The sequence below is a fragment of the Phocoena phocoena genome, chromosome 6, assembly GCF_963924675.1.
Source record: "Phocoena phocoena chromosome 6, mPhoPho1.1, whole genome shotgun sequence".
NCBI lineage: Eukaryota > Metazoa > Chordata > Mammalia > Artiodactyla > Phocoenidae > Phocoena > Phocoena phocoena.
Genome location: NC_089224.1, coordinates 45479035 through 45504228, shown reverse-complemented (window position 1 = coordinate 45504228; position 25194 = coordinate 45479035). Strand labels below are relative to the sequence as shown.

At 39.8% G+C, this 25194-nt stretch overlaps 2 protein-coding genes across 2 annotated transcripts; both read right to left on the bottom strand.

The window, feature by feature from the left end:
* Nucleotides 1-13244: 13244 nt before the first annotated feature.
* Nucleotides 13245-13832, bottom strand: LOC136124308 (interferon omega-1-like). The gene has a single exon (XM_065878894.1). The coding sequence runs from the start codon at nt 13830-13832 to the stop codon at nt 13245-13247; it is 588 nt and encodes a 195-aa protein (XP_065734966.1).
* A 9916-nt stretch (nt 13833-23748) lies between these two features.
* LOC136124273 (interferon alpha-1-like) lies at nt 23749-24315 on the bottom strand. The gene has a single exon (XM_065878826.1). It carries the CDS (start codon nt 24313-24315, stop codon nt 23749-23751), a length of 567 nt encoding a protein of 188 aa, XP_065734898.1.
* Between the last annotated feature and the right edge of the window lie 879 nt (nt 24316-25194).

Sequence of the window (25194 nt, the reverse complement as noted above, 5' to 3'; positions counted from 1 at the left end):
GGCAGTCAAAGCCTCTCTTGGCGGGGCTGATCATGGACTCTACAAGTTACTATATGTCACATTAATGCTAAAGGCAGCTATGTTCACTAATTTCAGATTGTCAGCCTATAATATGCAAACTTCACTTCATTTAACCTTTACATTTGCCTGTGTGACAACTACTTGAGTTGTCTCGATTTTTTAGAAGAGAAAATCAAAGTCTGATGTCAATTAAATTGAGGAGCCCCAGATTTTTGTCAGAGTGGAGCCTTCTGCTGCTCCCAGGCCCTCCTCTTCATCAGCTCTGAGCACTGGCCCTCAGCTGCACTGAGCACGTGGTGCTTCCCTCATCCTAATCCTGCCTCTAAAGTCTGTCCTCCCTGCTCCCTGGAGGGCGGTCACCACCCCTGCCTCACTTTCCTAACAATCCACATTGCCAAGCACATTGTTACACATATATGCGGTGAGTACACTTTTGGTGACAGAAGGAAGAGAATGGTATGAATTAGCCCTTGGTGTTAACATTTATGCCACTCTTATCCATAGACTATGTCTGAAAACATGAGCTATGACTCCTGTAAAGTCATGTAGAGGAATTCAAATCTAATGTCTTAGCCCCTTAAAGGGGAAATGGAGAGAGGCGAGGCTAGTTGTATTTTGGTGCATTGCAAAGCGTGAAAATAGAGTAAAATATCAAATCTCTAAGTACTCTTACTAGAATTCAAAAAGAGATAGATTGAGACTCAGGTTTTTATTTCAACCTTGGGTCTCATTTAGATGAATACATCCCATTGGATTGATACTCTTTCATGTTCCAGGAGTGTAATTTCCAGTGTAATAAAGGAATTGAAGTTGTGACATTCTATGTTGCCCATAAATGGAAGACAAATTGCAAAAACGTGGAAACAACAGTGGGATAAGTAGAGAAATGACAATCCTGGCCTATTTAAGAATCTCATTTGCAGGCAGGTAGTCAGAGCAGCTGGATACAGGCTCCCACAGCCAGACACCTGCATCACCAGGCTCACCGGGGCCTGCCACCCTCCTCACTGAGGACACCCAGGATGATGTTCTCCAGCTCTGTGTGCACCCTTAGCTGTGACCAGCCCCAAACCATGGCCGGCCAAAGCAGGAGACCTTCACAGTTCTACACCTAAGGGGGAGAATCTTCCTTGTTTTCCTGCCTGAAGGACAAGAATGTTTTCAGGTTCCCTTAGGACAAGCTGGATGACAGTTGGTTCCAAAATGCTCAGGCTGCCTCATTCTCCATGAAATGATCCAGCAGATCTTCAGTCTCTTCAGCCCAAAGAGCTGAAATTCCTATTAGGCTTGATCGCCACTGGGAAGATCTAGAGACCAGTTTGGTGCAGGAGATGGAGAGGAAAAGACTCTGTTGGGCAATGAGGACTCCAGCCAGATTTTGAAGTACTCCTTCCAAAGGACCAGGCTTGATCTGAAAAGAAAGTCCACAGCAGCTGTGACCGGGACACTATCAGACTGGAAGTTGTGAAAGTCAGTGTGTGCTTTCCCCGTATGTTCAACCTCAGAGAGAACCCAGGAGTGGGAAGGGAGATTTGGACCCAGTCTTCCACATGGGATCTTATCTACTTATAGGTAGCCTCAAGCGTGTCAATATTCACTGAGTCCAGAACTTTTTCTTTGCTTCAGTTGTTAACTGCATTGAGTCATCTCAGCAGATTGTTTTACAATAGTAATAGGAAAGTATAGTTTTGAGTTTTTATTTTTAATAATTAGAATTTATTTCTCTATGATTTTTTTTTACTTACAAAATTTATTCTTCATATTATTATGTGGTCCTTTGTGTCTTGTTCTGCTTTGCTTTTGGGTGCAAATGGTGTATTTTATTTTACTTTTAAGTTTATTTTATTGAAGTATAGTTGATTTACAGTGTTGTGTTAATTTCTACTGAACAGCAACCTGATTCTGTTATAAATATATATACATACTTTTTCTTATTCTTTTCCATTGTGGTTTATCACAGGATATGGAATGTAGTTCCCTGTGCTACACAGTAGGACCTGTTGTTTATCCATTCTCTATATAATAGTTTGCATCCACTAATCCCAAACTGCCAATCCAACCCTCCCCCTCGGCAACCACAAGTCTGTCTCCATGTTTTTGAGTCTGTTTCTGTTTTGTAGATAAGTTCATTTGTGTCATATTTTAGATTCTACATGTAAGTGATACCATTATGGTGTTTGTCTTTCTCTTTCTGACTTACTTAACTGAGTATGATAATCTCTACTTTCATCAATGTTGCTGCAAATGGCATTATTTCATAGTTTTTCATGGCTGAGTAGTATTTAAATGGTGTGTTTTATTTTTCAATTTTTTAAAATTAATTTTTATTGGAGTATGGTTGCTTTACAATGTTGTGTTAGTTTCTACTGTACAGCAAAGTGAATCAGCTATACATATACTTATAGCCCCTCTTTTTTGGATTTCCTTCCCATTTTAGGTTACCACAGAGCATCCAGTAGAGTTCCCTGTGCTATACAGTAGGTTCTCATTAGTTATCTATTTTATACATAGTATCAATAGTGTATATATGTCAATCCTAACTCCCAATTCCTCCTACTTCCCCTCCCCCCTTGGTATCCATACATTTTCTCTGCATCTGTGTCTCTACTTCTGCTTTGCAAATAAGATCATCTTTACCACAAATGGTGTGTTTTAAATGTTAGGTCTTCTCATACTCTTAAAGAGATAGGAAGTGTCCTTAAACCTTTAATCTGCCTTAAAATCCAAAAGGAATGTAAATAGTTTTGTTCGTTTCATTGATTTTGAAAATATTTTGAAGTATCTCTGCTCCCAGTAATTTTCTTGTGTTTGTGAATATATTGGTCAATAAAAGAAAGATATTACTTTCTTAGTGGAGCATTCTGTCAGAGAAGACAGGCATTAAACAGTAAGAAATTAGGTAGGAACCCTTTTCAGGGCTGTGAAGGAGACGCATAAGGCACTATGACAGGTTATAGCAGTGGAGATTCAATTAAAGGAATGCTAATATGGTGACAGGGAGAAAATAGGATACTGGGAGCATGTGGGATTGCATGGGTCAAGGAAAGCTTCCAGAGGAAGCAGTTGGTGAGCCGGCATCTCAAGGGTCTGTAGGAGTTAGCCAGGTAATTAACTAATGGTCAATTTTGGACATATTATGTGGAAATATTCTAGGGTAGCAGGTACATATAAGTGCTTGGAGAGGAACAAGTGTTTGGAGATGTGACCCTGGGGAAAGACATGCATATGGAGGTCACAATCATAGGACATTTGGAACTATTTGGGAGGTTGAGAGTGTATGTGCAGAGAGGATGAAGTGTGGGACTAGCACGGAATTTTGAGGAACACCAGTTCCCTAAGATGAGAGGGAGCAGCCAACAAAGGAAGAGGAGGAGGGGCAGAAAAGCAGAGGGTGGTGGTGACACGGAGACCAGAAGAGCGTCAGACCTTAAGATGGAGGGCGTGGTAACAAGTGTCCAATGCTTCTGAGATGTCAGCTGAGGCTGCCTGACAGTGATCGCTGATCTCAGTAACATGTAGCTTATTATAAATCTTGGCTGAGCAGGAGAACAGGGAGAACAGGGAGGCTGAAGCCAAATTATAACAAGTGGAAAAATGAGGTGCATGTGAAGTTAGGGATGGATATTGCAGAGAATGCTCAAGATGTTTGGATGTGAACAGAATGACAGAAGCAAGATAATAACCTACAGGTGGTTATTAAGAAATGGGCATATTTAGGATGAAGAAGATTAAAATTAAGCATATTAATATTGATCAAAACTAGACAGTAAAAAGGAAAATGTTGATACAGCAGAGAGAGGAGGTAACTGATAAAGCATAAGCATCTTATTGTACTAAGACCTTCTCTACTTTGCATCAAGGGAATCTCTCCCAAAAGCTAAACCTTTTGGAATTCTCCCTCTGTTTGCTCTCACAGAGGTTTTTCACCCTGGTTCAGTGAACCGTGGTGAGGCTTGGGATGAGTAAAAGGTACTTTCTTTTTTCTTTTATAAAGTGATATGTGGTCTAAATGTGAGAATGGAAGTGGGAATGGAGATAGGCTAAATGTCCATCTCTCTTCTCAGGCCAATCAGTTCTATGCCAAGCATGATGGTGTTAAAAATCTGCTTAATGAAATATTTAAATAAATTTGAACACTTTTTAAAAAATATTATCTTCTGAATAATTTTTTAAAATATAGTTGTTTGATACAGGAAAAACAAAATTTTCCTTGTCATGTCAATAAGAGCATTTGGATAATTGGTAGCTAGGATTTATTATTAACACCATGAATTAATAAACTCAGAGAAACATTTTGTTTGATACTTATGACAATCATATATTGATTAAATATTATATATGTCTAAACATTTATAATAATCTTAAACTTGTACAGAAATATATTGTACTACAGATCTTCAAACCAGTATATTACAAAGTATAAAATCAAAAAATGTTTAAACATTTAATGAATTTGGATTCACCAGGAAATCCTTTCTTTCCTTATTAGCCTCTGTCTGATATTACACATCCACTTTTGGATTCAATTATATATCGGTTTACTAAGAAACCAGGCAAAATGACTTCCTGCCTTAATATTTGTCCCTGAGCAGATTAAATTTTAAAAATATCTTTTTCCTGGCATATTCAAAGATAATAAGAAAATAAAAGAAAAACAATTCAGAACCTGGAAACAAATAGGTTCTCTTCTTCATTAACAAGTTGACAGGAAAACTCAGGAATTAAAGAAAAAATATTTTGATTGTCAAGATACTGAAGTTCACTGACTTTCACTGGTACTTGAAGTTAAGCAAATTGGCTAATTTCACTGCCCCCTTTCTGACTGGTCACTAATTAGAGGAATGGTTGATGCAAATATTTAGACCAAGCCATGGTTAGGGAACAATTGGTTAAATGGTTTTAAAAAAATCCAAACTTTTTTCAAATAATAAATTACAGTAAAAATTATTTTAGATATTTATTTGGGATTATCCCTTGGGAAGAACCAGACAAAGCGTATTCTTTCTTGTAGCCTCATTTTACTTCTTGCTGTTTCCTTTCTCTCATCAATACTCCCTGTCAGGTATGATTTGAACTTGAACTATTTAGACACAATCTAACTAGTGTATTATATGAGCTAAATGACTGATGCCATGCATCTTAGTTCAGGCTGCTCTAAAAAGGTACCAGAGACTGGGTGGCTTATAAATGGCAGAGTTTTATTTGTCAAAGTCTGTTGCCTGGAAGTCTGAGATCAGCATGCCAGCACGGTTGAGTTCTGGTGAGAGCCCTCTTCTAGGTTGCATACTGCCAGCTTCTCTTTGTATCCTCACACGGTGGAGAGCAAAGAGAGGAAGCAAACTGTCTTGTGAGTCTCATGAAGGCATTAATTCCATTCATGAGGGTTCACCCTCATAACCTCATCTACTCCTAATAACCTCCTAAATATCCCACCTTGTAATACCATCATATTGAGGGGTAGGGTTTCCTTATATGAATTTTGGATACACACACACATTCAGTCTGTAAAGTGGTGATAAGATCTGAAAGTATTGTGTTTATGGCAAGGATTCATTAGAATGTATTTCATCTTGACATTTATTTGAGGATAAAGAACACCTTCCTTGATGCTGCCCTTACTTTTAATGGCACATTAAAACCTGTATTGATTATTAATTAAATGTTACAATGCTACTGTGAACATGATTACCAAGGACCTGCCAGACAAATTCTACAGACTTTCAGTCTTTATCAAAAATGATGATGACAGCAACTACAAATTCCTTAGCCCTTATAGAGGACTCACTTAATCTTTCCAACATAGTTGAAACTGAGTTGTTAATATTCTAATATTCTCGTTTCCAAGAGTCACCTGCTAAGAGTTTATGTGTATAAAACAATCTAATAAGTAAATGGTAAGTCCAGGTTTCACAACCTAGTAGGTCATATTCCAAATTCCACCTCCCTATCCACACCTTAGACATCTGTGCAAACAGCATGTATTGAACCATAACTTATTTTCGGGAAAGCCCTATACTTTTCTCATAACATTGATATTCCTTTGTTGTCTCATACTTCACTGTTACAAATTCTCTATATTTTCATAAGTTTATTGTCCACCTACAAATTTGTAGATGCGTTGACCAAATTACAAAGTATCCTGATTATTTTACACAATAAACAAAATGAAATTATAAACTGGTAATTATTTCTGATAGCCTTAAATGTGATCAACAAAATTAATAATTCTAATTATTTTAAAATAATCATATTTAGCACAGGGAACTCTACTCAATATTCTGTAATAACCTATATAAGAATCTGAAAAATAATATATGTACATGTATAACTGAATCACTTTGCTCTACACCTGAAACTAACACTATATTGTAAATCAACTATAATAAAAAAATTTTTTTAATCATATTTAATTGTCCAAGGATGATTCATATAGATTGTTCAGTTAATTCTCACCATAAATTTATGAGCTGCGTGCTAGACAAGACCCTTGAGAGTTTTGACCCCTGCACCAGATTAGATTACAAACATTTCAAGGAGTCCTCTGTAGACAACACCAAAGCTCTAGTGGATTCAGGCAACAAATACTTAACGCTACCAACTTACATAAATATGGGAAATGATTGGAAGAATATAAGACGATGTATACTAACGGGTAATAAATGTGAGGGATGGAGCAGAGCATCCACACGGCCATCAGCAGCGACATCAGGAGTCCAGAAATTCAGCACTTCACCTGGACCACCGTGAAAGGGAGCTCAGGTCCTCCGCGAGGCAAAGCCCTCAAAGCTGCCTTCGCTGCGCCCCAGCGGCCGGGAGGGGGCGCCCGAACTCGCCCCAACGGACCGACGGGCACCGCCCACCCAGCGGGACCCGCTTCCGGATCCAGCTCCGCGAACTCCGGCGCAGCGCCCGCGGGAAGAACCGGCGAGTCGCCGTCGGCAGGAACCCCGGCCCAGGAAAGGCGCCGCCGGGGCCCAGGGAGCGCGTGGGGCCGCAAGAGCAGAGAGGAAACTTCCTTTTCGGGCCTGACTGCGGAGGGGAGGTTTGCCGCGTCTTCGCAGTCTTCATTTTCTGCACCTGCCTCTGCGTCCATCCTTCCCTTCCTGGTAGGAGCTTTTAGCCAGACCGGTTGACGCCGGTGCCCATTTATGCAGGGATTGACGGCTCGAAATCAGAGCATGTCGTGGTATGTGTTCAGATTAACACACTTTTCTAGGGAGAAAGGAAATCGGAGAAAGGGTAAACGCATCTACCTTCTGGAAGGGAAGCTACTAGATATTGGCACCCTCCAGTGGGAAGACTTGGGGACAAGGCTGAGACTTAAAGGAGCCTCGTGGGAAAGGGAAAATGTGAAATTAATTAACCTTTAATGTAAATGGTTAATTTCTCGTCCAATGTTTATGTTGTTGAAAAAATATTTTTAAATTTAAAAGTATTAAACTCACACTGTCTAAATATTTTATTTATGCCAAAAGAAGACTTTATTATAAGTTCCTGGCTTCAATGGAAGCAAAATCATCAGTAATATTTTCAGAATTACTTCTTTGCTTATCTCATTTCAATTGAGAGAAGGCCGTATTTGGCAATCTCTTATGACCCAGTAACTGTCTTTAATAATTAATCTAAAGTTACAGAATCTTTTGGTCCTCTCATTTGTTTTACTTGGAGTTTTTTTGTTTGTTTGTTTGTTTGTTTTTTGGCTGCATTGGGTCTTCTTGCTGTGCACAGGCTTTCTCTAGTTGCAATGAGCCGGCTTCTCATTGCAGTGGCTTCTTTTGTTGGCAGAGCACGGCTAGGTGCACAGGCTTCAGTAATTGCAGCATGCGGGCTCAGTAGTTGCCATACACGGGCCCTAAATCTAGCAGGCTTCAGTAGTTGTGGTGCGTGGGCTCAGTATTGCGGCCCGCAGGCTCTAGGGCTCACAGGCTTCAGTAGTTGTGGTGCATGCACGGACTTAGTTGTTCCGTGGCATGTGGGATCTTCCCGGACCAGAGATCAAACCCACGTCTCCTGCATTGGCAGGCGGATTCTTAACCACTGCACCACCAGGGAAGTCCCCTCTCATTTGTTTTAAGCAAGTGTCTTCTATTAAACATTCAGCTTTATTATAGTCACGGTTTTTCATTGTAGAATTTTATTAACTTCTTCAGAATGTCATCTCATATGGATACGTTACATAAAACTTTGTAATCTGTATCAAGATGCTTTTAATTTCAGCATAGTGTAGATTTAAACTTAATATAACATTTTCTACTAAATACATAACTTCTGTGCCAATGCACTGATTGCATTTTGTTTTGATGCCCACTAGAGATCCATAGGTATTTTTAATCGAGTGTTTGGTACAGCCATGAGGATATTTCATTTGCGAGTAGAATTTAAAAATTTGTGTGTATGCTTTGTACAATGCTAAAAAAGATAACCCTATTTTAATTCACAGAGGTAGAATTTTTGCATAACCAGGTTATGAGCTGAGCAAGGCACAAATGTGGCATAATCATCTTTTGGGTGAGCATGAAATAATGGTTTTTACACCTTGTGTACACCCGTCACAGTAACAACTATCATAACTATGTGTATATGTCTCTGATTATAAAATGTACTCAGTTATAATAACAGTTATGAGTTGTATTCTCATTAAATAGAGCATATAACATAAAATGGTATGTTCAATGGAGTATAGTATTCTCATTATCCCTATTTTAAAGCTGAGAAAAACTGTACAATAGGAAAAAGGAAACAGTTGCTCTAAATCATGCAGGAGGTTGAAGGAAGACTAAGGAGATGCCTGGCTAACAAATTTACTGGTCACCTGAGAACACAAGAGTAACCCACAAGAGAAAATGGAGGAAAACTATAGTTTTCAAACAGTTTTACTGGCACAACTATGTTAAGCTTATTACATTTATCACTTTTATTAACAACCCTGAGGACCAGTAATATCCCTAACATTGTGCAGGATACTGGGTGGGAATAAGAAATGTAGAAGTGCTTCTACTCTGGGGAGTAAATCACAAGCATTTAAGTGACTCTCAGTTACAAGGCCTTGGGTGAGTATGTGCACAGGGAAGGGTGGGGAGAGGGGTTGAAAGTAAAGGGCAAGACCTTGATCTTGAAAAGTACAGGAGCATAGGAAATTATTAGAGTAATAAAAGCTGAAATGTCTTATATGAAACGTAGAAACCATGGTAGGATTTTGGGGAGTCAATTTTAATTAATTAACTCTGGCTCATTATAGTAGGGTTTGTAACCCCATGTTCAAATCTCAGCCAAACCTCAGTCTATGGTGGTAAATAAATGATGTGCTGGGATTAGATGAGATGCTTTGACACATTGCAAATAGTCAAATATCAAGGTTCTAGCTTATATCTACATATTGACATTTGATTTATTATGTTTGATTTATAAAATGTGAGTGACGTGCATGTAAGTATCTTAATAGGCAAGGGAGACAGAGGAATGTAGGCTGGATTTAAAGGTAATATTTACAGAGATAAATAACCTGAAAAGGTGCAGGGAGGAGTTTTCACAATAATTAAAGGCCTTCCCACCCTTTCTTAGGGTCACCTTCAGCCTTTAGCTTTTAGAATTAGCAGGCGAATTCTTCAGGGAAGTATCTTAAAGAACTGGTAGAATAGCAAGCATGTCAGAAAACACCAATAAATGTGTTAAAATATTTTTGTCAGAAAACACCTATAAATATGTTAAAGTATTTTTAACACATCATGGGATAAAGTGAAAAGTCATCCACCTTCTTTTTCAAGAAAAATAAACTCCTGGTTCAAGGATTTTAAATGGGTTCAATAAGAAAAGAAATTCAGATTAAAAAAACAACTATGGATGCATAACAAATAAAATATCAGTAAAATAAATAGGCATGTTAATGATTAATAAATCATATAAGTAGAATTTAATAATTCAAGGATGATTACAGAATAGCTATTAATATAATTCAGTAGATTGAAGAAGTCTTGTGTTCAGAATGCAGAGCTTTCCCAAGTTCTTGGATGAAAAACCTCAGTGGTGTAAAACTTTGATTGCACTCAGACTGGTTGTGAGAGAGGAGCTGAGAATGATGTCATGTACTTTAACCTGAGAACCTGGAACTACAGAGTTGCCATTAACTGATTAGAGAACAATGAGAAAGGGCGGGTTCTTGTTATTATTTTATTTATTTATTTTTTAAGGAGAGTTAATTTTGAATAACATAAATGTGAGATGATTACTAGATACCAGCTGTCAAATAGGCAGTTGGGTATGTCATTCCAGAACTTAGCTTTGGAAGACGTGAGTATCACGATTGTTTTTCAATCCCTGAAACTAGATTAGATCAGGACTTATTTCATGAGTTTAAACTGGAAAGAATTCTGGGCACAGAACACAGGAAAGGCACCAACGTTTGTGTCACGAATGAAACTCAGAATGGGCAGCCAGTGAGATGGGAGGAGCACAATGTGAGTGTGGCTTCTGGGATCCAGTTGAGGGCATGACAGACTATGTGTCTTCTACTTTTATAACACAAAGTTTGTATAAAAAATGAATAATGAATTTCTTTAAAGAGGCAAAAAAGTGACAATGCAAGAGCAGTAGGTGCATTGTGTATGGATAGGAAACTCATGGAGACTTCCCTGGTGGCGCAGTGGTTAAGAATCCGCCTGCCAGTGCAGGGGACACGGGTTCAAGCCCTGGTCCGGGAAGATCCCACATGCCACGGAGCAACTAAGCCCGTGCACCACAACTACTGAGCCTGCGCTCTAGAGCCCACGAGCCACAACTACTGAGCCCACGTGCCACAACTACTGAAGCCTGCACACCAGAGCCCGTGCTCTGCAACAAGAGAAGCCACTGCAAGGAGAAGCCCACGCACCGCAACGAAGAATAGCCCCCGCTTGCCACAACTAGAGAAGGCCCATGTGCAGCAACGGAGACCCAACGCAGCCAAAAATAAATAAATAAATAAATAAATAATTTTTTTAAAAAAAAGGAAATTCACGGAGGAAACTTGAATTTCCAGTGGACACTGTCACCTATTTTAGTGTGCTGGTCTTGAAGCTAAAGCCTCAGCTCCACAGCTATTCTTCTCAACTCTGCTCTGTGATGCTGGGGCTCCAGTTCTTTTGACTACATTTCTCCTTTGCCAGCAGATTTTTTTCTTCTAAAGTTCTTCCATACAAGTTGCAAGAGATGGACTAGAAGGCTGCAGGAAATTTTTCTGTTTTCCTGACTAGACTGTGACTGATAACAGCGACCATCAATTAGGAAAAGGACAACTAATGGTTGCTACTAGATGCTATCTGTCACCTATCAGGTTGGCAAAAACTAAAAATAATGATAAGATTGTGTTTTGGATAATGTGTGGGAGCACATATAAACTTATATGCTCTTGAATATGGATCAACATAGCCATTTTATCGTGGAGAATTGGCGGGATGTATTTGCAATGTGTATGTTTTTTGACTAATAAAATTGACTGATGGCACCTTCTTCAGAGAAAGACTCTTACTTGGGTATAAGACACCTGCATGACACTTGTAGAAGTCTCTCCTCTGAAAGCACTAAATCCTGGGAAGGACCGGCTCTAGGATGTGACATTGCCAGCAATTATGGACCTGGGACTTTATGGGAAAGAGACTAAGATTAAACCTGGGAGAGCCCAGGATTGGAGAGCAAAACTTTACATTTCATAACTCCTGCTTTTTTCTTCCTGCCTCTGCATTGCTGCTGAAAGACCAAAAACCAAAACCAGTTCAGAAGCTATTTTTTATCTTTCTCATACTAAAAAAGCAACAAACAGTATTAATGAAAAATACATGTGACTATCTGCATTGATATGAGATCTCTGTTGTTTCCATTTTACTCACTTTTAAGGTAGATCAAAGTATCTTCTACTGATCGTTCTTTCTCAAAAAAGTTTTACTAATTCCCAGGAAATCTTTTAGAAGTATAATACACAGAAAATGCAAGTATCTTCAGCATACAGCACAAGGAAATTTCACACACTGAATACATTGTGAAACTAGCACCCAAGTTAAAAGTAATAGATTTTGCCCAGGACCTAGCATGTTTCTTATGTTGCCTTCCAGTTGCTACCTCAGAGCAGCTCTCCTTCTCTTCCCTGATGGTAGCCACTCTGTGACTCTAACAGTCCTGATTATTTCTGACAGACACACTTTTATGCCTCTTGTGTATATTTACTCATTGAATCCTGAGAATAATCCTATGAAAAAATATTACTATTGTCCCCATATTAAAGATGAGAAAACTAGGGAGCTTAGTGTTTGTGTTATTTGTCAAGGTCACACTGCTGTTAATAGCAGAGCTGGGATCCAGTGCCATGAACCCTGGCTCCTTCTCACAGAGGTTTTGAAAATCCTGGAACTCTCCTTTAACTGTGCTCTCTTCCTGTGGCTTTCACTCTAACAGAAACCTTGAAGCTGGAAACCTGCACAGAACCAGAGCAGCTGTGTGGCTGGTCAGTGAGTTGGAGGGACTGAAGGTATGTATAAGGATGAATGGTTCAGTAAAGCAGGACCAGGGAGAAGGTGGGAGGAAGGTGCCAGGATTGGCCAGTCAACACCATATGTCACCAGCTTCCCTCGTGGAGATGACTCCTTCCCACAGGTATTTGCACCGACCACTCTTTCCTGGTGGTATAAATCAGTTACACCTATGATATCAGGACTAACCATTCTCCATAATTTCCAGGACTTCCCTCAATTCCATGGAATTCCACCTTTTGACAAGCATTTCCTGATAGTGGTAGGACTGTTTCAAAGGACAAAATGGACAAATACTATTTGGAGATAGATTCATATAGAAAAAATAAGGATTTAGGTTTTCAGAATGAAAAAAAACCTCATGTTTTCTTTCATAAGAATTGAAAAAATAAAATGCAAATTTAGTAAAATAGGTGAATATATTTTCTAAATTTTAATACAGTGTACACATAAAAATATCTTTTACATTAAAATATAAATAAGATACAAGAATAAATATATAAATATAAGTAAGTAAACAATAAATAACATCAGGGCAGTCATCTCTTAAGGACTGATGCCCTTAGGGCTTAATAATTTTAACATATACTTGTGTATTATTGCTGACAAAGTATCAGCTGAATTAATACAATAAATTCTGTGATTAAAGTTGAAATAAGATCCGTCTGAAATGACCAAACACGTATGTGCAAGGGTGATATGGCATCTTAGTCAATGAGAAACATTTCAAGGTGACCCCAGGTCTCCATCCATAATTCTTATCCTTTCTTGCAAGTTGGTTGATGAAGACAGGGATCTCATGATTTCCACTCTGACAATTTCCCAGGCACAGTCACTGTATTTCTTCTCTTTCAGGTAGAGATGGATTCCCTGGAAGTACCTCTTCATGGCCAGTGTAGGGCCCATCACTCCCAGGGCAGTTTCTTCATCTCCCATCGCCTGCACCAAGCAGGCGTCCAGGTCCTCCAGCTGCTGATGGAGTCCAGTGTGGAATTTGTCCAGGAGGGAGGTGTCCCAGGCGGCAGAGGACCGCTCTGTGTGGAAGAGGCGGAAGACCTGCTGGAGCATCTCGTGGAGGACAGAGGTGGCCTGGGCCTTTGGGAGCTGGCTGCCATCCACCATGTCCTGGGGGAAACCGAAGTCTTTTCTGTCCTTCAGACAGAAGTGAGGGGAGATTCTCCGCATCTGGCCCAGAAGCATGAAGTTCTTCTTGCTAATCCGCACGTGGTTCTGAGACAGGTCGCAGCCCAGAGATCCACCAGGGCCGTAGCTGAACATCACCAGGGCGGTCAGTAGAGAGAGCACGAAGGCCATGGGGCAAATGAGGCTGCTGCTGGCCTGGCTGAGACGGGCGTCTGGGGGAACCTTGCGGGTAGGTTGTCTGATAACATCCTTTCTAAGCAAGGCCATTAAATGGGGAACACAGTAATTTTCATTTTCTAAACATTTCTGTCACTTTTACTTCCTTTTTTGGGTTTCATTTATGTATTCTCAGTGTCTAAGAAGATGTTATCCATCTAAACTATTAATTTTGCACTTTTCCCAATAACTTCTGATGTGCCCATCCAAATGGATATTTATTAATCAAATGAGAAATGTCTTTGTGTTAAAGTCAGAAATGCTACAGGTATGTAAGTACATTCTCTTTCTCCTTCTCATGCATAAATATTGCTTTTCTCTGTTCCAGGAATAAATTTTTAGCTATGACCTTAGTCTCCATTTTTACTGCCTTACTTTATATAGAAAGGCAGGCTTCCTCAGCCCTATGGTTTCTGTACTTTTTTAGGGATTTACTAGGCCACCTCTGGCATTTAAGCTCTTTGAAGCCAAAGAGGGGTTTCATAGCAGAGGCTGATGATTATAAGTGAATGAGCTTTTTAATGTTTCTCTTCCTTCACATTCATACAGGTCCATGTGGTTATGCTTCAGGGGACCACAAGGTTAGTATTAGTACCCTTTCTTTCCACTATTTTCTTACTGGAGACCTAGTCCTCCACAGGCTGGGCCAATACTCCCACCAGGAATACTGGTTCTTTTCAGAGAATATGGGTGTTGAGGTCCTAATTCCAAGAAAATTGTATTTCCCCAGCAGCACCTCAGTCACAAGGGAGAGATCACATCTAGTCACACACTCTCCTCTAGAGTGACAGAGTCCCCTTCCTAACCTGGACTCCCTGCCTGAGGGCAGGCTCACCACATCCTGAGGACTTTAAAATCTGCTTTCTGTGGAGGGACTTGTTTATTGTTGGGAAATTAATTCATCTTCCAGGACCCTCACCCTTGCCCCTGGAGTGTTTGTGTGAAGGACCCTAGTCCTCAGTGGTGACCTCCTCTTCTCCTGACCCGTATCAGAAGTGTCAGCAGCCTTCAGACACTGAGAGCAAAAGTGTGTTTTCTCTAAGGAGGTGTAGGAATTATCCAATTCTAATCATTTCACCCTGAGTAAACAAATAATTTTTATTTTACCAAATACAAATTTTATTATTCAACTCTTTTACTAAAACTAGTGAACACTTGTTACACTCAGAGTTTCTGAGCTGGGGGCAGAGAATTCAACGATGGTGTTGTCTCTCGTTAAAGCTTATGTCACAGAAACCGGTGAGGTTCAGTTGTTCATTTAGTCAGTTGATGCCAGTGGGCTTTTCCCTTCCTCTGTCTCTGTCTCCCTCTGAGAATGCACGGCAGCGAGGCCCAGGATTAGGTCAGAGAGAAATCGCCTTCTTTCCTCTACTTGTGTGCGATTCTACATTTAAAGTTTTTTATAAATTATATTCACTTAGTGACTTATTGGGCAAAATTTGTCTTGCTGCTCCTAATTAGTTCTAATTCATGGTGAGGTAAGAGCAATACAGGGAAGTAAAAAAGGCAGAGGGGCTGCGGTCTCTATCATTTTCAATGCTTTAAATTTTTTGTTTCTCATTGCTACTTTCTTATAAAGTAAAATTCCACAGTTATTTTGTGGGTGAAAAGGAAACTAATGTAAGGTGAAATTCACGAATGTGAAAGAAGGGAAGTGATTTTCCACAGACACAATGACATATTCTAAGTTAGCAAAATTTAATACAGCATTGTTGGGGCAGGATAAAAGCCAATATGAATAACAGAAAGTCTGGAAAATGGCTGCTTCTGCCAGAAACTCAAAGAAGACCAAGTCCTGGGTTAATGGACTGCCTTCAGCTTTGCAAGACCAGGCACCTGATTTTTCTTTCATTTAATCGATATGTGATTATTTTTGAAGAAAGAGGGAAGAAGTCACACCGATCAGCTCACAGCAACTGGCAACCAGAACCCAATGGCTAGAACACTAACCCTCTGTGGCAGGATCGTGGAGATCAGCCTTGCTGAGCATCTGTCTAGTTGATGAATCCACTCAGGTAATAAGAAGAGTGCTTTGAGAACACTAGAATTAAAAGGAAGGGAATTAGATGATGCCAAATGATACTGATCTTAATCTGGATAGTAATCGTCATATAAAAGTAGCAACTGGGGACTTCCCTGATGGTCCAGTGGGTAAGACTCCAAGCTTCCAATGTAGGGGGCCCGGGTTCAATCCCTGATTGGGGAAGTAGATCCCGCATGCATGCCACAACTAAGAGTCCACATTACCACAACTAAAGATCCTGCATGCCTCAACAAAGATCCCGCATGTTGCAACTAAGACCTGGTGCAGCCAAAATAAATAAATAAATATTAAGAAAAAAAAGAGAGAAACAGAGTCTTTGCTGAGAGATGTAGGGAATATGTTGAAAAAAAAAAGTAACAACTGAATTTTATTGTTTGCTTATAAGGAACTAGCCACTTTCTAAGTTCTATTAACTTGGTCCTCTCAGTAACCCTATTTCGATCACACTCACTTATACAGCTGGAGACAAATATCAGTCTGGATGGATGAACTATTCCAAACGTACCATAGATACAAGGGCAAACCTTAGTGAGGGGCTTTTCTGTGATTTGTCTGAAAGAGCCCATTAAAGAAAGTGAAGGGTGGAAAAGAACATGATACTTAGGAACCAACTAAATCATCAGAGGGAAGATAGCGAGATGACAAAGGACCCTTAATTCCACTTCAGATGCCAAAGGATTGCTGTCGCTTGTTTTGGAGGGCTACACAGGGTGTGGTCTGTGAGCTGAGCTGACTTTAAGTTCTAAGCAAAAATAGGCAAAATCCTTATTAAACAGTTAGAAAGGAGTGGATTTTTCTGCCAATTGAAGGAACAAGTCTAAGATTTTATGAGTGATTTCTTCAACAAAATATAGTAAATAGCTTTATTAATCCAAGAACAGCAGACTTCTGGAATCTATGTATTTTTAACTCTTGAGTTTTCTTGTGAGTTTAAGAACAAAGTAAAAGCACCTAATGATCTCTATCCATATGAGCTCTGACGTTTCTTCTTCAGGATGACAACTAAAAAGTCACTCGCCATCTGGCTCTACAAGAATGAAGTCACTAGTCACTGTAGTCCCTGACCCCAGCATGCCCTGTTAGGAGTTCAGGGTGGAGATGAAGAACGAGGCACGCTGTGCTCTGGGAAAACTGACAGAACAGGCCAGTAGGTCGTTAAATAATTTCCCAAGAAAATTTAATAAACGCAATATCTTGCATGTTCTCCGTATGTAAAAAGCCCTAAAATCATTAACAGAGACATCTGTTCCTCATGACTAGCAGCAAGCTTCTACCAAGATGTGTCCTTGATTGCATGTACCTCCCTCACCAAAATCACCAGTATACTGACGTCCCCCTTATGTCCTTGGGGCAGTTCGTCAGAGCTGAAAGGCTGTCCTCCAGGCTATAGTCCTCAGTAAGTCCTCCCAAAAAAATGAACTCTCAGCTCTCATATTGTGGTTTGTTTTCAGTCGACAAGGACCTCACTGATTTCCCAGGAGACCTCCTCAGGTCAGCCTGCTGTTCTCATTCTCAATGAAGACACCTCCATTTCTCACTTACAGTCCAGGCTGGACATCCGTTTGTCTACTGATAGAGTCCAGGGAAGAATCTCTACTCTTTATTGTTCCAACTATTGGTTAAGATGTGGGTACTGAAGAGGCCTTATGTATGACCAAGACGGAAGAGCATACGCGCTTCTTAGACAGAAGCAGTGAAGGTTTTTAATGGGCTCCTTAGCGGGAGAGTCTGGCTTGAACTCCAGAGTCACCCTCATGGCCTTGTATAGTTGTCTTTATTTAAATTTCTAGCCTCAGCCCATTAAAACATCATAATACTGAAGAATTGAAATAAAAATATTATTTAAAAAATCATTTGTTAATAAAATGATATTTTTCAGTAATATAGGAATGGTTTCTGCTTGTTTTAGGATCCTAATCCTTAGGAAGGTTTCCAAACCTCTAAATGTACTTTAAATGTCCATCTGACTTTAAAAGTACCTACTCAGGGCTGTATGCACCAGCTGGAAAGAACAGAAAGATGATTGATCCATCAGTGTCCTCTTCCCAAATTGCCTAAATTAAATAAAAGAATTTCCACTTCGCTCTTTGTTGCTTGTAGAAATTGTGACCTTCCAGTGTGCATGTTACTGATACCTGCCCTGCTGGAAAAGCTCTATCCCAGTTGTTGCTAATTACATTAAAATCCCTTCCTGTGTCCCTTCTATTCAAGCATGTTTTATTTTGTTTGTCTTTCAAAGGGGCAAAGACATCATGATGGAATGTGAGAAATTCCTTGGATTGCATTTTCCCCAGGAATATCCTTCCCTGCTCTGTGATTACTTGCTGGGTCCTAAGGAGAAAAGAAGTTTGCAGCTGGCACTGAGGTAACCCTCGTCCCTTCCAAGACTGCGCAGGCTGCTGTGGTGTCAGTGCTGGGGACACTGCTAGTGGCCACGTCCTTCTGGGAGAACTCTGTGCTATCGCATGCACCTCAATGTTTTCTTCTCTGAAAAGGAATGTTCTGGAGAAACACTTGCCTCAGTGCAGCTCATCTGTGTTCTTCCATGTCCTGAGGACCTGCCGCTGTTCCAGTGAACGCTTTAAACACCTCTGTTCTCCTTCCAAGTTCTCAAGCTGCTGCTGCCTTTCAACTCCATGTTTCCTGTGCTTTGGGCTTTTTGAGCAAATAAGAGTCCTGAACCAGGTGAGTTCCTCCTAGTGCAGTCAGCACGTGGAAGTGTGCAAATAGAGGCACAGGTGAGCTCCTGGATTCTCCACCATTGTTCAGTGTTGGGCAGGGTGCCATCTATTTACTGTGTTTCTCTGGGAGCCTGGACAGTCTGGACCTGCAGTGCTTGGCAGGCAGAGAGTATGGAGTCATATGAGAGTTTCTGACAAACCTAGAACTTTCTCTCAGCTTCTGCTTTCCATTGGTGGCTTTGTAGTCTTAAGGGGAAATTGACAGCCAGAAACCCTAATGTAGAAGGAAACAGCTGTATGAATGGGCAGTACAGCTTAATGCAGAGTGAATGGGGAGAGTACACTGGATTTCTACACTGGGAGGAAGTAAATGATTATGGTATTTGAAAAATGAAAAAATGGGATCCAGGAAAGCAGAGATGAAGGAGAGTTATGCCATGTATCAGAATCAGCAGATAGATATATAAAATTTTATATATATCGTATACCTTATACTATATATTCATAAGTATGTAGCATAGATATGTATTATTATATTATTATGCATAATATTACATACAATTGATGAAACAGTTTTTCCCAGTTTTGTTTTTTAGGCTGTCAGTGTTTTGCAGTCAGTGACAGAGAGAGGGAGAGGAGAATTCATTATTCCCATTTAGATCTGTATGAAAAAATAAGAAGATAGGCACTACCTGTTAGCCTTCACTCAGTGGATGATATTCTGCTAAAGGCTCTTTAATGTTCCAGTTTGTCTAATACCACAACAACTCTAGGAATATTTTCATTTACTTTATATTTGAGGAAACTGAGGCTCAGGGAAGTTACGTGATTCTCCAGGATCACACATATGTCCTGGCAGAATCTACATTCAATGCAGAATCCTATCTCACATATAAATAATTATTTAAATTTCATCCTGTTTAATTCTCAAACCCTTGGTTTCCTTCTTCAGTGTTTCCTGAAGATCGTTGTTCCCTGGCTGACTCCTAACTGCACTGGCTACTCCATCTCTGTGTCCTTGGCAGCCTCTCCTTCTCTTTCTCAGTCTTAAAAGTTGAAGGTCCTCATAAGCTTTAGGTCCTCTTCTCATTCTACATCCTACTCGTAAGTAATGACATCCTTACCATATCTTGATTTTCAAATATGCAACAAACACAAATTAATATCTCCATGATGTACGTTGTTGTAGATTCCAGATCTGCATATGCATCCACCAATGGGAAATCTGTCTTTAGATGTTTGTAGAGCACTTTATAGAATACATCTGCCTTCTTGAAAAGCCTCATTCCAGATGCTAGTAAGAGAATCCCGTTTCCTTTATCTCTCATTGTAACAGGAAACTTAATTGAAATAATTTTAGCATGATTACTGTTTTTATATCTCTTTCTTTTCCAAACAGAACTCTTTGGCATTTGCTTTTTTCACCTCTTTATTCGCGGAACTATTATATATCTGATATAGAAATATGAAGTTGTAAAATATAACCTACTGAAACAAGTGAATGATGAGTAGAATTCATCATACAGGACTTCCCTGGTGGCGCAGTGGTTAAGAATCTGCCTGCCAATGCAGGGGACACGGGTTTGATCCCTGGTCCAGGAAGATCCCACATGCCGTGGAGCAACTAAGCCCGTGTGCCACAGCTACTGAACCTGAGTTCTAGAGCCCGCAAGGCACAAATACTGAGCCTGCGAGCCACAACTACTGAAGCCTGTGCACCCTAGAACCCACGCACCGCAACTACGGAGCCCACTCGCTGCAGCTACTGAAGCCTGCATGCCGAGAGCCTGTGCTCCGCAACAAGAGAAGCCACTGCAATGAGAAGCCTGCGCACCACAACGAAGGGTAGCCCCCGCTCGCCTTAACTAGAGAAAGCCCGCCCGTGCATACCAACAAAGACCCAACAAAGCAAAAAAAAAAAAAAAAAATTCATCATCTATTTTTCACTATGCTTTGAGAATTTAGGCTATTTCTTTTTGTAAGAATAAACAAATCCAGGCTGTCATCTGGGGAAGATTTTCATAAATTAAACAAGAAAATAATTTGAAAAAAGATAAAGGTAAGCATATTTTATTATATTTGAATACATTATAAAGTTGAACGTGATATTATACAAGCAAAACTATTTTAAGTACCATACATAGCTTGAGATAAAGTAGAAGAATAAAATAGGTGAATACATTAGAGCCTTTCGCACTTTAATCACTGTTATTTTGAACTCCTGGTCTGATAATTCCTAAATTTCTACTGTATCTGAGTCTGTTTCTGATATTTGCTCTATCACTTCAAACTGTGTTTTTCACCTTTTAGTATGGTAAGTTTCTTTAAAAGTTGAACATGATGTACAGGATAAAAGGAACTGAGGTAAATTGACCACTAGATGAGTATTTACATTTATCTTGCTAAGAGGTTGGCTGTGTTTACTTCTAGTCCTGGACTCTGTTTCTACCGTCTTTATTTTCCATATCGGCCAAGCTGGCTTATCCTTCAGGATTGGTCTTCTTTTTTTTTTTTAATTAATTAATTTATTTCTTTATGTTTGGTTGCCTTGGGTCTTTGTTGCTGCGCATGGGCTTTCTTTAGTTGCGGCGAGCGGGGGCTACTCTTCTTTGCGGTGTGCGGGCTTCTCATTGCGGTGGCTTCTCTTGTTGCAGAGAACAGGCTCTAGGTGCACAGGCTTCAGTAATTGTGGCACGCAGGCTCTAGAGCACAGGCTCAGTAGTTGTGGCATATGGGCTTAGTTGCTCCGCAGCATGTGGGATCTTCCCGGACCAGGGCTTGAACCGTGTGCCCTGCATTGGCAGGCAGATTCTTAACCACTGCATCAGCAGGGCAGCCCAGGATTGGTTTTCTTGAAAATAGATTTATTAGACCTGTTTGGCAAATAACCACTATAGGAGACAGGTCTGCATCTTGTTCACCATTGTATCATTAGCACAGAGTTCATAACAGTTACTCCAAATAATTATTAACAGAATATTAGATTTTCCATTAGACCTCCCGTCAGAAGCTTCTGTTGACCTCGCATCAGAACCTTATATTGAAGTAATTAATAACCATCATTAGATGACTCAGTACATTTCTACTGAGCCTCTTGGTTCATCATTCTCCATCTCACAATGAAGATGTAGGGTGGTGAAAATGTAGGGCATAGGATGCTAGATAAAGTTAGCCTTCTTTGCTTTCCTGGTGTCAGAGTCTTTGTAATGCTATACTTTCTTTTTCAGTTCATATTTTTCTCGGCAAGGGTTGTCTTGCTACTACTGAATTACTTCCTATTTCAACTTGAGGTTAGTAGCTTAATAGGAAAGTAAAAACGGAAACATAAACGGAAACATTATGATTTTCCATAATGTTCAATACATCACTAATTTCCTTCTCCATTCAACTTTCTTGGAAAGCGTCATTGCATTTGATGCACTGAAGTAAAATGAAAACAGATACAAACCTGACTATGATGAGAGTGAAAGAAGTAAAGTGACTCCCCAGGTAAAACAATGACAATGGGAGTTCTTCTCTTCTCTTGTCACTCTTCCACCTACTCCAGTATGGTTTCTGCTGATTAATCCCACCAAATCAGCTCTCAGTAAGGTCAGTTCCATCTGTTTCCTATGTAGTGGATGATTTCAATCTACAGAGCAGCTTACTGACAGTCAATATAGTGTTAATCAAAATGATGATAAATTATCCTTGTGAATAATTAAATATGTCATGTTTTAAAGTAAATAAAATATTAAATATGATTATGAGTTACAATACATCAAATCCATGAAATTTCTTCTGAGGCAAAAATGTTTCAGAAAGGGAAAACCATGCAGAGAATAAAATGATCCACCTTCTACTCTAGGTCCCAGCCTTGCGTAGGACCTCCTTTCTCTCCTCCAATTCAGATGGCAAATATCTCAAACCTGTTTTCTATGTATATTGTCATTACCTTCTTTTACTCATCCTTCCACCTTCTCTTCACCTTCTGCTGATTAAGTCTACCAAACAAGCTCTCACTAAGTGGCCAATGCCATCTCTTTTCCCAATGTAGGGAGCATTTTCCATCTATGATTTCATGAATGCATTGAGTCTTCTAAGCAGTTTCAGTCTTTTCAAACACGGTCTTCTCACCATTCTCTCTTGTTAACATATGGCCATTCCATATCTGCTTCCTTTGTGGTGTTCCCTCCCTTTTAAGGTTAAGGTCATAGGACTCAATTTTAAGTCTTTTTCTCATTCTGTACTCTCCTTGCATTTGATCACTTCTTCAGTTCCATGCTTTACACTACATGGGATTGCTTGTAAATTGCCATCTCCAGTATCCAGTGGACATTTGCACTGAAATGTCTACTAGTTAACTATAGGTAATATCTACTGCTTTAATTTCTATATCCTCGCATGACATGATCCACCTTCTGGGGGAATTCCATTTTTCTCCCTCTCATTGTAGCATTCAACCTAACTGATATTCATTTCTACTACAAATCAGAACTATTTTTAAAGTAAGTAATAAAATTTAATTGAATTATGAATTAATTATTGTTTTTAGGTTACTCTCCTTAAAAAATATCAAAGTTATAAAAAGCAAGATTGGATTAGTTATGTTCATGTCTGTGTCCTGAGGGCAACACAAAACCTGGCTAGAGTTAGTCTATTTTCATTTCTAATGTGAGAATCGTAATGATGGTCAAGGAATTGTAACACATTCTTTAATCATTTTGCACATTCAGGCTTGGTGTTTCTTTTTTAAAGAATAAACAAATGAAGTTTTCTATAGTAAGAATTTAATGAACAAAGAAAACTCATAAACTGAGTTAATACAAAGTATATATTTTTTCTCTTAACCACAATGTATACATGCACATAATATTATGTAAATAAAAATAATTTAAATCTTTATAAATAGTGAAATAAATATTAAAATAGATAAATAAATATTTAAGTAGATAAGTAAGTAGATAGATCAGCATGGGCATCTATGAGGGACGAGTGCCTGTAGAGTAGAACATAATGTTGCTTAATATTCCTGAAAACACTTGACAAATTAATTCAATTCAGGGCATGATGAGAGCAGAAATGACAGTCTTTGACATGGCAGCACAGGTGGAAGTGTGGTCTCGTTAGGCAGTGAGAATCATTTCCGTGTTGAACCAGGTGTGTGTCATTCCTTCCTCCTGAGTCTTTCTTGCAAGTTTGTTGAAGAGAAGGATCTCATGACTTCTGCTCTGACAATCTCCCAGGCACAAGGGCTGTACTTCTTCTCTTGCAGATAGACAGTGATTCTGTGGAAGTATTTCCTCACAGCCAGGATGGAGTCCTCCTTCAGCAGGGGAGTCCCTTCCAGCCCCGCCTCCTGCATCAGACAGGCTTGCAGGTCAGTGAGCTGCTGATAAAGTGCAGTGCAGAACTTGTCCAGGAGGGTCTCATCCCAAGTGGCAGCCGAGCCCTCTGTGCTGAAGAGCTGGAAGGTCTGCTGGATCATCTCATGGACGACAGCGATGGCTTGAGCCTTCTGGAACTGGTTGCCTCCAAACGCGTCCTGGGGGAATCCAAAGTCATTTCTGTCCTTCAGGCAGGAGAAGGGGGAGATTCTCCTCATTTGTTGCAGGAGCATCAGGGCCCTCGTGTTAGCCAGGCTGTGGGTCTGAGGCAGGTCGCAGCCCAGAGAGCAGTTGGAGTTGCAGCTGAGCAGCACCAGGGCCAGGAGTAAAGACAAGTTTGGGGCCATCGGGGACCCTGCAGATGCTGCCGGCCTGGCAGAGGTGGGGACTCAGTGAACCCTGCTCTCTAGGTTCTCTGAAGACCTTCCTTCAGGCTTGGGTCTTAAATAAGAATGTATTCATTTCCATTTTCTGAATACTTCTTGTGACTTTCTACTTCTGTTTTTGCTTTTCATTTTGCACTCTCCAAATGGGTTAGGGCAGCGTTTTGCAAATATTTTTTTCCATTATTGCCTCTGCCCCTGCCCAGAGCCTTCTTAGATAGTTTTTCCTAATTGCCCCCACAACATTAAATTTTGATAACACATATGTCCTGTGTATGTATTTATGTACTCCATGGATATCTCTACTCTGTACATATAAAAAGTGCAAAGCTTACTCTTTGTATTCACTGCAGGATTAAGAATGACAAAAAGTTTTAAAGCTATTGAATTTTTTTTTTAAGCTATTGAAGTTTTAAAAAATTTTTGTTGGAGTAGAGTTGGCTTAAAGTGTTGTGTTAGTTTCAGGTGTACAGCAAAGTGAATCATTTATACATATACGTATATCCACTCTTTCTTAGATTCTTTTCCCATATAGGTCATTATAGAGTATTGAGTAGAGTTCCCTGTGCTACAAAGTAGATTCTTATTATTTATCTATTTTGTATATAGTAGTGTGTATATGTCAATCCCAATCTCCCAGTTTATCCCTCCCCCGCTTACCCCCTGGTACCCATAAGTTTGTTTTCTTCATCTGTCACTCTGTTTCTGTTTTGTAGATAAGTTCATTTGTACCCTTTTTATAGATTCCACGTATAAGTGATATATGATATTTATCTTTCTCTGTCTGACTTATTTCACTCAGTATGACCATCTCTGGGTCCATCCATGTTGCTGCAAATGGCA